At 39.3% G+C, this 15,766-nt stretch overlaps 1 protein-coding gene across 2 annotated transcripts in view; it reads right to left on the bottom strand.

Moving 5' to 3' along the window:
* The window catches only part of HOOK3 (hook microtubule tethering protein 3), a 133,440-nt gene that overhangs the window by 97,031 nt on the left and 20,643 nt on the right, over positions 1-15,766 (bottom strand). For both annotated transcript variants that reach the window (XM_073592077.1, XM_073592085.1), the window contains exons 2-5: positions 7,833-7,918; positions 7,635-7,707; positions 3,460-3,510; positions 615-747 (exon numbers count right to left, since the gene is read on the bottom strand). In XM_073592077.1, the coding sequence (XP_073448178.1) occupies positions 615-747; positions 3,460-3,510; positions 7,635-7,707; positions 7,833-7,918 (343 nt within the window). The remainder of the gene's footprint in view (positions 1-614; positions 748-3,459; positions 3,511-7,634; positions 7,708-7,832; positions 7,919-15,766) is intronic.

Below are 15,766 nucleotides of genomic sequence, written 5' to 3'. Positions count from 1 at the left end.
TCTCTACATCTGTCCCTTAGCGCAGAGGGGCCGCATATTTGCGTGAATTTCTCCCTATTCACCTGTGCTGAGAGCGTGCACGCTGCATGCTCCCAGCACAGTTACCGTCGCTTAACCGAAAGCTCCAGGTTGCTCATTGCGATTGCGCGTTTCCGGACCACGTGACCGCCAAGCGTGGCTTTTACGTGATCTTAGGCTGCATCATTAACCTCTTAAAGTGCCAGGAGGTGCCAGCACCAAGAGGTTAATTTATTTTTTACAATTTTTTTTTTATTGTTTTTACAACCCTGTTAGGGGCAGCTTTGATGATGTTTAAGGGGTCTGAAGAGACTCCTGATGTCTTATTTTTTAGACAGATCGGTATGGAGGACAGATCACCAATACTTTTTCTGCAGGCTTAGCTGCACTGTAGAAGACAAGGCATGTGTCCGCTCTGCATCAGTCATGGACAAGCCATCTGCCTGCTCAGCAGACAGATTGCCCAGCTGAGCAGGCTGACTCCAACCAAGTCCACCCTACGTGTAAGGAGCCTATACCATAAAACACACAAGATACTTTTCACAAATGTGGTTTTATGAAAGGATAAATGCTCTGAAAAACTCAAAAGGGATTACCTTGCTTTTGCTCACATTTTACTGCACAACCTAAAATTAGTTGTAACATTCTTCCAAGTTCTGAGGCATCCGAGTGTTCTCCAACCAAATTGACATCTGGAAGTGTGAAATCATTGATCTGATGTCCCAAAATCTATAAACAGTACACATGAAACTTCTATTATTAAGGTGTCAGTCTTTCAATCAAAAATGTAATTTAACCAGTCCTTTCATAAAAATGTAATCAAACAAATCTTTTCATAAACACAGAAGGCACAGCAAATGTTTTGGGTTTGGCTGCCTAATGAACATTGCTTTGTAATTCTTTTACCTAGCTATGATAAATTCCTGTTATTATAGCTCCAAATATGATACAAGTCTTAGCTGTTTGAAAGTCAGCAGACTTATAGCTACAGAATATATGGAGCATATATGTAGTATACGAAGCCTAAGGTGAAAACTCAGGAACTTAAAGGGTAACTCCAATTTTGTGGGAAAAAAACACATCCAATAAAAAAAATATATAGCATATGTAATTGAATGTTATTAAATATTACCTTTGCTTTTAAATCTGCAGAGCTGTAATTTTCCGTAAAATTCAATGCAATATGCCAAATAGGAGGCGTTCCATACACCATTGGTGTAAGAATTCCCCCCAGAAATGTCATTTCCTGCTTGTGCGATTGATTCAGTACATTTCCCAGAAATCTGCACTCTATTACAAGCACATTTTAGGCATCCTCTGCAACTCTCAAAAGGAATTAATGGATATGTTCACCTTTTGAACATGTTACACCCGTTATTTGGGGTGTAAGATGTTACATGTTCAAGCAGACCCCACCTTTACCTATGACAGTGGATGGGGGTTCCTCTCCTCCCTAGCTGCTGTAAAAAAAAAAAAAATAAATAATTCGGCGAGGCTGTGTGGGGCTCTTCCTGCACAATTGTATTATTCATTCACAGGGATCTGTAAATGAATAAACTGCGCCTGCGGCAGACAGACTAGTAGTTTCAATAGACTTCCCGACATGCTGATCAGTGCATCTGTAGTCAAGCAGTTAGCAGTGCGGGAAAAAAATTGCCAGAGTTCTGCTTTAACTATGCTAGAAGGCACCAGGAGAAAGAACCACACATGACTGGATAATGCTATGATCATGCCAGGTTAAGGTTGCCACGTCATCCCTTTAAACCCAAACACATATGAATTACACAGGTTCTGAGGCTAATTGAATGCAGATAAGGCACTAGGAGTTTAATTATCACCTTAATCAGCCACACAACCTGTGTAATTAATGTGTGTTCGGGTTTAATGGGGGTGAGGCGGCAACCCTATGCCAGGTGTATTGCATCTTCTAGGTTGTCAAAACTATCTCAGCAGGTTACAGTATAAATATTCAGCTATAGATCATCCGCAATTCTGTAACTGAACGTGTTGGCAACAAACTAATTAGTTAGTAAAAAAAATAAAAAATTCTCTCATATGAAAACAAAAAGAAGTTGAACCCCTGCCCGCTGACCATATGCATTTATGCGGCCTCACTGAAGTGGGTCTTTTTCCATGGGGCCGCATATATGCGCAACTCTTTGTGCTGAGAGCACACCAGACATTGAGCTACCAGCATAGTGATGGGGCTATCGCAGAGAGTGCCGGGCTTCGTTCTAATGATCGGGACCCAGGAATCCCGATTCCGGATCATCTGATCGCTGTGATAGCCCAACTATTACAGTGGTCAGTGTGAGCCCGCCCTTGTGTTTACTACCTCATATCTTTCTCTTCTTGCAGGACACAAAGTGTGTGTAAAAATAAATAAATAAAAAATAAAGAGAAAAAGAGAAAAAAATAGAGTTAGTGTGGTATATATACTGTAGCTAAATTAAAAAAAGATAGAATTTCTTTTACTCTTTTAAAATCAGGACATATCAGTTACCATTTACCACCAAAAGAAAGCCCAATTTGTCCTAAAAGATAACAAGGTATAATCCACCTGGATACACAAAGTAGTTGTGATGAAGTGTACAGTTTTAAAGAGGAAGTAAACTCTCCCACTCTGATTCTGCTTTTCATTTAGTCCATTACAATAAGTAATTATCAAACTATAGCCACTGTAATCCAGCCCAAAACGCATATTACTGTTTAAAAAACTTGTTTTCAGGGGTTAGGCAGCGCCATCTTAAGTATTGTTTTCTGCGTCCACAGTAGAGTGTATTTCCGCCCTTACATTGAGCACTTCCTGTACTGTTAATCAAGCCTCCTTCTCAATCCAACGTTTCTATGGCAACCCTGCTTTACTGCTCATAGCTGACTTGTTTGATTTCATAGTATTTACTTGTGCTGATTATCTAGTGTTTGCCTTTGTCAGTCTTATCAGCTTCAGCTGATAAGGCTGCAGTAATGCTGTCCGATGACCAGGTTTACACTGCATGTGATGTCACATGATCACATGGGGTGTAGTAGGAAGCTCTGAGTGATTATGCAATCTTGTGGGATTTCAGAGTTGTGCTGTAGGAAGATCTGATAATAGACAGACAAGTACACAGAGTGTGCCGTAAATCAGGGGAGATCTGGACATGCTCAGTGAAGTAATTCTAAAGAACAAAAAGGATTACAACAATACTAAGCAAAGTAAGGAGATATCTACAAGCATTGTTCATTAGGCTTTTTTATGCTGATTTACATGGGACAAAGTTGTCGGGCAGAGTTTACAACCACTTTAACTAACACATGTCAAAGTAGAAAAATTGTGCTTAGGCATTAAAATTTGTTTACCCATAAGCGGGAAGGAGTTACGCAATAAAGCAGCAGCAGTCAACAAATGCATTAAAAGGCATAATAAAATGTTGATTTTTTTCGCCTTTCAGCATTTACCTCATGATTGTAGTCCAAAATACCCTTTAGAATCTTCTTTAGATTACTGATCTACAAAAAAAAAAAAAAAAAAAAAAAAAAGGAAGAAGGTTAAATGTTAACTCTAGGTAAGCTAGAACCTCTAGAATCAGCAGCACACAAAAACTGGTAATAAAAACCCAAGGAGACTAAATAAAATATTAATATCCCATCCTGCATGGGTAATTGATAATGATGGTGTACAATTTGGGGGCCTAAACCAAACAAAATGTTAGACAGCCCAGTGTAGCAACTAAACAAAATCTATAGCCAGCGTCAGAACTACCTTCCGGTAAAATATATTATTTTGTATAGGACGATAAAACCTATTACATGTACAAGTTGAAGCCTAAGGACAAAAAGGACAACACCTGTTGATTTAAACATAAACCTTTGGCTAAACCTCAGACCAATATGCAGCCAAGAAAATAGATTACTGCAAGGCTAGAGATCCTCACTTGATAGGTCTAACTGGCTAATGCATGGTTGTTGGCCAGTATTCAACACCTGTAATACTTACTTGTAAGTGGCTTAAACTAGTCCATCTAAAATATACAAATAACATCTAATACTGAAGAGTATCCTTTTTATAACACTGCTGGAATCCAGGACAATGTTGCTTTAAAGTGGAGGGCCACCCTAAAATAAAAAATAGCATAAAAAAAAAATAAAAAAAATAAAAAAAAATAAAAATTTGAAAAAAAAAAAAAATTAACTTACCTGAAACCCTTGTTGCTAGGCAGTCTTCTTAATCTGCCTCTTCCTACTCTGCGGCGCTTCCTCCTCTTCGGTAAGCGGCCCCATTACCTTCTGGGAACTGTGTGTGTCCCAGGAAGCAACGGGGCCATTCACAAAGTGCTGCGCGACTCGCGCATGTGCAGTAGGAAACGGGCAGTGAAGCCTCAAGGCTCCACTGCCTGTTTCCCTTTGTTAAGATGGAGGCGCCGGCGGCCGTTCGGATGGACGGATCGGCCTCGGGGGGCAGGCATCGAGGGCTCGCTGGGCAGGTAAGTGTCCTTATCAAAAGTCAGCAGCTACAGGGTTTGTAGCTGCTGACTTTAAAAAAAAAAAATATATATATATAGTGGCCGGAACCCCACTTTAACAAGAAGTGTGTAGGGCATTGGAAAATTCCTTATGAATGTACTTGGAAGGCAAATTGTAGGTCAACATCCAAGAAAAACGTATGACTGCAGGTGCTTTTGCCAATGCTCAGCATCATCATGCATTTGTGTAAACAGACTGTTGGAAACATTGGATTTTCTAATGTTCATGCTTTCATAATCGATTATTGTTTCGATTAATCGCTTAATACCCTTGTAATACCCCGGTGTATAATTTAAATATGTAAAGTTTTTAAAAAAAGGCAATTTATTCTTAAATATCTCTATGCAGTGGTAAATATAAATAACCAAACTATATGGTTAGGGAGCAAAATATCGAATCCACTCTGAGAATAACAGACAGAAGAGATATACTGGATATACTAGAGGTCGACCGATATGGGTTTTTCTCTGGCCGATGCCGATATTTAGAAATCGTGGTGGCCGATGGCCGATATAAGATGCCGATTTTTTTGGGCCGATATATTAGGCCGATTTTTTTTTTTTTTTTTTTCCTTTTTTTTTCCCTTCATCTCATAAAATCTAACAGTTAGACCCCTTTCACACTGGGGCGTTTTTCAGGCGTTTTTAGGCTAAAAATAGCGCCTGTAAAGTGCCTGCAAACGGCTCCCCTGCAGTCTCCGTGTGAAAGCTCGAGTGCTGTCACACTGAGGCTATGCGCTGGCAGGATGTTTAAAAAAAGTCCTGCAAGCGGCATCTTTGGAGCGGTGTATACCGCTCCTCCACCACTCCTGCCCATTGAAATGAATGCGCACCACTGCCGAAGGGCCTGCAAAGCGTTTCGGCAACAGCGCTTCAGGGGCGCATTTAACCCCTTCCTCAGCCGCTAGCTGGGTTATAAGCGCCCCGCTAGCAGCCGAATAGCGCCGCTAAAATGACGGTAAAGCGCCGCTAAAACTAACAGCGTTTTACCGTCAACGCATGCCCGCTCCAGTGTGAGAGCAGCCTTAAGTAATACAGAACATTTTTTACATTTAAACATTTATTAAACAAAACAAACCTCCAATCAGTTCACTTGTATGTAGAATTTAGATTTAAAAAAAAAAAAAAAAAAAACACGATATCTTAAATATTAAATACACAAAAACAGGTAATCAAAACTTTTGGAGGAAAAAAAATGGGCTAACTTTACTGCTTTTTTTTTTTTTTTTTAAATTTCATTAGTGTATTTTTTTTTTTTTAAATTGCGTTTGAAAGACCGCTGCGCAAATACCGTGTAAAATAAAATATTGCAACAACCGCTATTTTATTCCCTAGGGTCTCTGCTAAACAAAATATATATAATGTTTGGGGGTTCTAAGTGATTTTCTAGCAGAAAATACAGGATTTTTACTTGTAAGCAACAAGTGTCAGAAAAGATTTAGTCTTTAAATGGTTAAACTGAGAACTTCTACATATGGAGTTCAGCTCATTGATAAAACAACCTGAAAAGATACAATGTATCTTCTTATCAGACTTGGCAGGCTGCCCAGGGAGGAGAGAATCCTCTCCACAGAGAACTACAGGAAACTTGCATTGACTTCTATTACAGAAGTCATTTTCAAGTCCCGCTGAAGTTATCGGCTTTTTTTATCGGCCGGCCGATATATCGGTCGACCTCTAGTATATACTATTAGAGGAAAGATATACTGTATATACTATTAGAGGAAAGACATGCTATATATACACTATTAGAAGAGATATACTATACATGCTGTATATACTATTAAAAGGGTGAATCTGGTAAATATCAGACTCCGAGATCAAATTTTTTTTATTTAAAAAAAAACACAAACAAATGTCTTCCTTCCAAAAAAAAAAAAAATGCCATTTTAAGAACGCTCGTTTGATTTTCTAATCGTTAGTGGGGTCAAATCGATGTTCATTTTTAACCACAGTGACGGGAGAATTTGTAAACAGAAAACTTCTTGGTCAAAGGAATTTTCAGACAGCGTATGTCGTTTTCGTTCAGAAATTACATTCATTTTAAAAACAGAATATTAAAAACAAGTGAAAATTTCAAACAACATTCTTTCATTCAGCGAATGTACAAAGATTTTTTGTCTGAATATTCTCGTCTGAAAATTGATCCGTGTGGCCAGCATAAGGCTCGGTGCACACCTATGCAGTTTGCTTTTGATGTGTTTCTGCAGTGTTTTTTGCTGGGCGTTTTGATTTTTGTGCACGTGATTTTGCTGCGATTTGCGTTTTTGCATTTTTTTGGCCAATTTGTTGTTGGGCAGATTAAAAAACACAAATTGCTGCAAAAACGCACTACATGCTTTTCTGCAGCTGCATTGAAGTATATTGAACCAAAAAAGCACTGTTTTGTGTTTTAAAAAAGTCCCTGACACTTTCCAAATATGCAGTGGCTGAAAACAGATGTAAACTTGTCCCATAGGAAACCATGTAGATGAACTGTAGTGCGTTTCTGCAAAAAGCACCAAAAAACAAATAGATGTGAACCAGGTCTAAGACATTTAGTAACATAATGGGGTTAAAAAACTAAAATTAGCCTTTCATAGTACAAAAAAAGCAAATAATCACTACTGTAAGGGGTTCATTTTTTTTTTTACTGTAAAAGCGATTATTTGCTCTTTTCGTACTACAAAGGGCTAATTTTAGTTTTTTTTTTAACCCCATTATGTTACTGGCTGATTAATCGATTTATGAAATGAATCGATTACTATTTTCTTATTCGATTACTTGTCGATCAATTGGTTGTTTCAGCCCTACATATATTACACATACATACATATACCATTTAAAGCTGTAAATGCTTTAGGCACATCAGTTATCTGTTTTTTTCCCCATGTGCCCTGCATTATGGTAGCATACAATACACTATAGGGTCCACTTATATATATTTTTTTCCTCGGTTAAGCATCATACATTTTTCTAATTGGCTTCAATTGGAAAAGTGTGTGAATCCTGGGTGAATGTGGTGTGAAAACATTTATAAACAGACACCTTAGTGTATCATGACAAAATCATCATCATGTGACACTAGGACTACAAACTGTCAAGTAGATAGTGGTCTGAAATGAGCAGTACCTTCAGTCTCCAGTTGTCACCCACGTCTGTTTTAATCCTGTTTAACCAGTTTTCATCAAAGTATGCTGGGTCACTGTTAAAGACAAAATAAAGTCACATACTTCAAGGGAAAAAAAAAAATTATATATATTTTTTTTATGTTTTCAATCAACCTTCTGCGTAGTTTAATTATTGCTTCATACACATGCATTTTCTTACATTTTTTGGAGGACCATGGCCATTGCTACACCGCTCGTAAGGTCTTCTACTGTTTTGCATGGTGCATCTACGTGAAATGTCTGTATCTATAAAATGAGAAAAAATATATATATATGTTATACTGAAAACTATATATAGGAGTGTATAGTACACATTAGCTGCCTGTGGTGTTTTTCATAGGCCCAACTGGGAGGTGCTTTTTTTTTTTTTTTTTTTTTTTTTTTTAAACTGACCAAAAATGCACCAAGCAAGATTTTTAACACCACAATGGAAGCCCAACGGACCAGTGTGCAGACATACATAGAATTTAAAAGGGATACATTTTTCTTGAGCTTTTCTTGTGCTAAAGGTGCCAATAATGGCCGACAAATTCATATTCATTTAAATTCATGATATTAATTAAAAAGTTGAATAATATAGAAAAATATAAATAAATATTTTTTTTAAAAAATTCATTTTTGGTTTCGGTTCTTGGCCAAGTGCATCCTGCATTTGATACCAAAAATCCCATTCGGTGCACCTCTAATTGGTTGTGAGCCGAGGTATTACACAATATATGATCACATATAATTTTAGAAGTGTCACACAATTGAGTTCCTGTACGTTTGCTGTCGAGTTGTCACTCTGTTGGAGAGATAGAGATATATATATCTATCTATCTTTAAAAAAGGAGAAGTCCAGCCTGAGCTTTTTAGGCTGGGCTTATCCTCCTCACAGGAGTGCAATTTGTTTTGCACTCCTGTGACCCGTTTTCAGTAGAGAGGGGTCTGAAATCCGCTCTCTGCTGATGTCACCAGTCCAGGCACCGTGTCATCCCGACTTAGGAAGTCTGGATCCGCCAGCTGCCTGGACTGATGGCTGTCTCAGCAAGCCGCTGAGACAGCCGCTCCCCGCCCGGCCATAGCTCAGCGCTCCAATGAGCGCGGAGGAACAGAGCAGCAGAGATGCTGACTGACAAACAGCAGCTCGCCACTCAGGAAGCAGTGAGAACTGAGCAATCGGGGATGTTTGGTGTCTCGGTTCTCAGTGCAGAGGTGGCAGGGGACAGATGCAGCATCGGTCTGATGCTGTATCCACCTAGGTAAGTATGAATCTGCAAAAAAAAAAAAAAAACGGAAGAGAAAAATCCCCATACTTCACTTTTAACTGGAAAATGTGGGAAGGAACACCTAAAACGCCCAGGTGGACAGAAACAGAGCTGGGAAGTATACTATGGTTCGAGTATCCTGGACACAACCAGGGGCTAACCCAATCCATCATCCATCATGTAGAATAATTATCTGTCATGTTCGAAGACTATAAGGGCTGGTTTACACTTGCAGTAGCCCTCTGAAGAGCGATAGACAGTGGAGCAGTTTTCGGAGGATGTTTGATAGACAGTGAGCCCTTAATGCCTCCTGCCTTTTCAAAACGTAAAGGACTGTATCAAAAGCATGTGGATTGCATGTGGTTGTGGGGCAGTTATGGTACAGCCATACTCACTTGAATGAGTAACGTTTGGCAGGTGGTACAGCCCACCAAATATTATGGAGTGGATCATTTTTTGCTGCAGCATTTGTATACCCCCCCCCATAAGGCTACCTTTGCTCAACAGCTGGTTCACCTCCTGCAACCACAACTTTAAAACTAGGCCTAAGGCTGATTTAGTGACGAAGTTGAGAACCTTCACTCAATAAAATGAGCAAAGATTCACTTCAATGTGAAAAGCAAATTTCTGTTTATTTTTGCATCACCACATGAACACAGCTACATTTTACTAAGTGAAGATTCTTAAACCCTAAAATCAGTAAAACAGCTTGACTGCATCTTCCAAGCAGCTTTATGGAAAGTATTTGTTTAAAATTAAAGACACACAAATATCTTTTTTTTTTAAAGTACAAAGGATTTCTGAAGATTTCAGTCTGCCATTCCACACCATGATCCTGCCTCACATACGCGAGATTCACGTTAATGCTCTCCCCTAACATGTTGAGCACATCGGTAATAACACGAGACGGCATGGTATGTTGTCATCTCAACAGTTGTGCGGGTCTCTACAATGTGTGTCATAATGCAACATAACAAAGCTAATGAAAAATGTTGTACAGCTTGAGCATGGATGTAATCACCATTGCCTCCCACACTGAAATCACCATCAAGAGCAATCAAAGAACAAGCTAGTGATGACTATCAAAAAAGGGAAAGTCTAGTGATGACTGTGGGAATCAAAGCATGCAAGTACAAATCGTTTTTGTTGTATCATTTACAATGCTGGGATATATATAATGCCTTGATGGAAACGCTTCAGACCAAATTCTTTATAACACAATTTTAACAAATCACTTCATTACTTACAAGTATCCCTAAAACACATCCATATAATGAAAAAAGTAAATCTACAGTATAGGTTATAAAGAATTTGTTGAAATGCCAAAGAAAAGATTCTAGTGCCACCTACTCAGCTGGTTTATTCAAGTGTTTGGTATCTGCTGAGATTGCAGTATACCCACAGACATACCGTATGGCCATTTCCAGTTCTAACTGTTAATAGACAGGTCAAGCAAGACTAAAGCACCATTTTTGTCACTAATAAAATGTGACGTGTTCATATTTTACGTACAAAGCAAACCCTACAGCAATGTCCGCACTCCAGGGAAAGTGGTCTACAAACAGAGAACAAATATAGTACTTTAACAGTAGGATCTTTGAGCATTACAGAATAGGTTCACTTTATCCTTTGTTTTGAAAAACAGTCCTTTTTTTATATTGCCAATTTTCTGCATGATTACAATAGATATAATAAAAAGAATGGATTATTTGAAATGAAAACAAAAAACCCAGCAAATCTATTTATGAGTAAACTTTTCATCAGTGAATAGTTAGGGCAGAAACTATCAGAAAAAGTAGAAAAAAAATGCTCATAGTGGCTCATATTGCATATTTGCTTTTAAGCATTTTTTTCCCCCAAAACATTACCCTCTGCGCATTTTTCATTATAATCAAAGTACACTTATAAACGCCGAATGCTCCTAAACTCCACATTTAGGCATGTTTTTTTGAGCATTTTTTCTGCCAAAAAAAAAAGAAGGCCTTTCAAACGCACTTGTTATGGGGTTTTTTTTCTGCCTCTAAACGCTCCTCTTGAAATATGCCACTAAACACCCTAATATGCATGGATGCATAGGATAACATTGTGCTGCTTCTACAGGCAGGGGAAGAAAAACACACACAAAAAAAAACCACAAAAACAAAAAAACCTCCTGTAGAAGGCATTTTTTTAAGCCCAGGGTGCATGGACCCTTAAAGTGTATGTAACTTTGTTTTTTTTTGTTTTTTTTTGACTAGACACACACAATATGAAAGTCTATGCAACAATGAACTTCTCTTATTTGTTCCCCTTTGGTCGCCTAAAAACACCACTGAAAAACATTTTGTTATTCAGTGTGCCTGTTAAATGTTAGAGGGGAAGCTGTCATTAGACAGCTATCATCACAGACAAAAGGCACAGAGCAGATGAAGTTTATGTTTACATCTGAGACCCTGCCCCTTCCTCCTCTGCTGTCTACCCTCTTGATCATCCAATTCACACTGGTTCAATGACTGCTAAGACACACAGAAAACCATTGTTTTCTAGGTGTCCTAATCACAGTAAAAGCGCAGCCCGGAGCTGCTCTGCAGTGATCTGCGATAAAATGTAGGTATGCTTCATTTAATTGCAGTACACTGTACAGCAGCATAGTGCACTGCTGTAAAGTGACATGATCTAAGTCTCACTTCTGTACGAGATAGAGATAATATATATATATATATATATATATATATATATATATATAATCTCTATCTCGTACAGAAGTGAGACTTAGATCATGTCACTTTACATGCGCGTGTGTGTGTGTGTGTGTGTGTGTATATATATACATATACACACACACACATACATATACACACACACGCATGTACATCAAAATAAATAAAAAGCCCTGTGGACTTTAAAAATTCTACCAGAAGAAAATTCTAAAATATTATATAAGAGATTCATACAGATAGAGTGTTGCATAATGCAGTAATTGTTGAACTATCACAGCACTGAAGAAAAAAAATAGTCTGGTAATGAAGGGGTAGATAAATGCTAGTATTCAAGTGGTTAAAAGAAAGTTGTGGGCAAAAAAAATAAATGACATAAAATATATAATTAAAAGCTGTAATACTCCCATTCAATATAAAGCTGTCCACCACAGAATTTATAACCACAAGATGTCCTCAATCTTTCCATCTAAATGACAGCAAGCATCATTCAAGCCACTTCCTCTGAGCCCAGGCCATCAAAGGGCACAGCTTGAGACAGTGAAGGAGAACACTCTCGGTAATTCCTTTCTGCATACTTCGTCACAGCACACAAACGGATTGTTTTTTTGTGCTACTTCAAGCTCACACTTAGCCCTGCCATACAGAGACTGCAAGATATCAAGTTACATTCCAGTACAGTACACGGCTTGCATTAAAAAAATACATTGTGTCTGTCTGTTATAACTGATTGATGTTCAGCTTTTAACCAGTAATTTGTTTCTAGAAATCTATTTACATTTACAAAATATGTATGTTGCTGCTGTGATGCCCCTATGCAATGTACACATCATCTTTATCTCACAAACACAGAATAGGGCATACATGTGCATTCAAATCATGGCTCATGGGCAAAATGCAGATGTCATCAGAAGCTCTGTAATGCACCTCATTCTTCTGGAGAACACTACATGCATGTCAAGTTTGTCCTCCACCTTTATCGACTATATGTGTTTGTGCTCCACTTGTCCTTATGACCCATCCCTGTGAACTAACCCTAGTGAGGAAACCAATCTCATGTTCTCTAGTAATGATCACAAAGCTTTGCCAGGTAGCAGCGTAGTAGGACTACTGTAGCATCACTGGCAAAAGCCCTAAGCACAATGTTCAGGAAAAAAAAAATCCATTTTCATTTTGACCCCAACACAATACACCAAGGGAAAAAAAGGCACGATTTCAAAGTTAGTATTAATGTCTAGTGGTAAAGCTATATTGCCAAAAAATAAATTGCATACCCTACCGAGCGTGATGACCGTATCCAAAAGTAGTGGGGACTACAATCAACGTGAAGAAGCAAGCGCTCTTTTAAAATGTTGCATTTTGTATAAAACTAGCAGAGATAAAATGTATCAAGCATCAAAATACCTAGATATTGTGATTCTGTTTTGTACCAACACATAACTTTTCTTGTTTTAAAAAAAAAAAAAATTGCAGGGTACATGAAAGATGTAAACTGGTATTTTAGGGGTTAACAACATAACTTCATGCACTAGAATACAAATCTGACCGCAGTTAGGCAGCTGCATTATTTTCCTGGTTCTGAAAAAATAGCCCTCTCCTGTGATCCCAGGATAACATCTAGACGTCTGACACAGTCACTAGCTGGCAGACACCCAGCAAGCTGAATACTTCCCTGGCATACTGTAATTACATGCACTTGACTTCAGCATTATACCACTTTGCTATGAAGGTATTCAGTAGGGGTCAGAGAGCAAATGTGGTCACTCACAAAAAGGTTTTTATACCACACACATAGAAAATGATGGGGTGCTTGTACCTACCGTACAATCTATTTCTTGGGAGCTCTTTGAGGGACACAGAAGTTCAGACTTCTGGGTCTGAGCAACCAAGAAATGGGGGGGGGGGGGGACACGACAAGAAGCAGGTACCTCTTTACAGGGACCATCAAGAACAATATTTCTAATGGGAAGCACTGGCTGTGATGTAGACACACACAGCACAATCTTCATCCAGACAATGGAGGGAGACCTCCTTTTGAAGAGTACTTTACAGGAGGTCACCAGCTCAGACATTTCCCTCAAAAGAAGAAAGGACAAGGAACATAACCATTGAAGACAGGAATAGAAAGGAGAGTGAAATTTCCTTCATAGGTTCAAAATATTATAATAAATATATAATATTATATTTCAACTTTTTAATATCATGAATTTAAGTATGAATTTATTCCATCATAGGCACCTTTTTGAACGATGGGCTGCTTTCACCCTAAGCAGTTTTTAAAAGTTTTTTTGCACAAATTCTATGTACAGTATCTCACAAAAGTGAGTACACCCCTCACATTATTGTAAATATATTATATCTTTTCATGTGACACCACTGAAGAAAAGACACTTTGCTACAATGTAGAGTAGTGAGTGCACAGCTTGTATAACAGTATACATTTGCTGTCCCCTCAAAATAACTCAACATCCAGCCATTAATGTATAAACCGCTGGCAACAAAAGTGAGTACACCCCTAAGTGAAAATGTCCAAATTGGGCCCAATTAGTCATTTTCCCTCCCCAGTGTCATGTGGCTCGTTAGTGTTACAAGGTCTCAGGTGTGAATGGGGAGCAGGTGTGTTAAATGTTAAGCTCAACATGGCACCTCCATGGCAAAGAAGAATTGTTGCTCTACATAAAGATGGCCTAGGCTATAAGAAGATTGCCAAGACCCTGAAACTGAGCTGCAGCATGGTGGCCAAGACCATACAGCGGTTTAACAGGACAGGTTCCACTCAGAACAGGCCTCGCCATGGTCGACCAAACTTTTGTGAGATACTGTCTGTCGTCTTCACACTGGACCGTTGCACTTCCATTGTGGCGTTGTAAATCCTGCTTGCCGCATTTTTGGTGCAAATAAAAAAAAAAAAAAACACATACCAATTGAAATGCATTGAAAACATGGCAAAAACACATCAAAACCACACCCGTGTTGCAGTTCTGAGTCACCTGACTTGTGAAAAACACACCGTAAACATGGTAAAATTGTGGCAAAAACCGCACATGTTTTTCAGCGGCCATTATCGCCACCTTTTTTTCTATTGGTGAAACACAGATAGACCCATTTTCGGCCAATAATTTCCAGCAGGCCGATATATCGGTGCATCCCTAGTGCAAAACAAGGTTTTTGAAGTACCGAGAGAATGAAATTCAGATCCTAAAAAGGTGTGATGAAGAAGTGTACAGGTGAAGCCACGTGAGAAACACCATGTACAAAAGTCTTAATCTAAGAATGTGAAGCTAGTGGTCTTAAAAGCAAGATGACAAATGTAGAGATCTGACCCTCAATGGTACGGGAGCAGATGCTGATCAGGCCCGTTTACAGAAAGGCCCTTGCCTCACACCAAGAGAAGTATGCCTTCCATGTGTGATGGGGGAAACTCCCGTAAGCAGGCTTCTTAGCCTTTATTATTGTGGGAATCACCAATTTAGAGATGCCCGTGTCCCCTGAGGACCTGGGCTTCAACAGCCATGTCATTAAAACTAGCAACCATGAAGCAGGATTGTAAGCCAGCCCCTGGAACAGATGACTGGGAAAAGCCCATGGAGCGTCTGCTTCACAATTGCAAGTAGGGTATCATATCCTCCTGATCCAGTCCGGAGCTTTGAGGATCACTGAAATGCCCTGCAGCTTGATGCTGCGGAGCAGGCAAGGAAGGCGCTGGAAGCGCAGGAAATGCCAGTTTGTTGTTGAACCATGATGCCATGAAGAAGTTCACCTTCTGGTTTCCTCCCACCTGTGACACAGGTCCTGAAACACCTCTGGCTGTACAGACCATTTCTTTAAGTAACCCCCATTCCCTGCAATTAGAGTCAGCAATCAAGGTTCCTGCACGACTGTGGCGAAATCCTGCTACAAAATTCCAGGCGGTCAAAACCAGGCCCTTCAGGGGGAGAGCGCTGCAGGCAGCACAAGAGTAAGTGGATGGCGAGATGGAGACACCTGGGACAGCAGATCCCCCATGTGTTTAGGATCTGACATGTTGCCTTGCAATATCCCAGGGTACAAGGCTAGGCCTGAAAACGCTCATGAACCTGGTGCTAGCAGCATCAGAGGTTTAGGTGGACGGAGGTGATCAAATCACTGTAGGTGGGCGGCAGAGATGAACC

Source organism: Aquarana catesbeiana, linkage group LG01 (assembly GCF_042186555.1).
Source record: "Aquarana catesbeiana isolate 2022-GZ linkage group LG01, ASM4218655v1, whole genome shotgun sequence".
NCBI lineage: Eukaryota > Metazoa > Chordata > Amphibia > Anura > Ranidae > Aquarana > Aquarana catesbeiana.
Note: the sequence above shows the minus strand (reverse complement) of the source record. Positions and strands in the feature narration are given on the sequence as shown.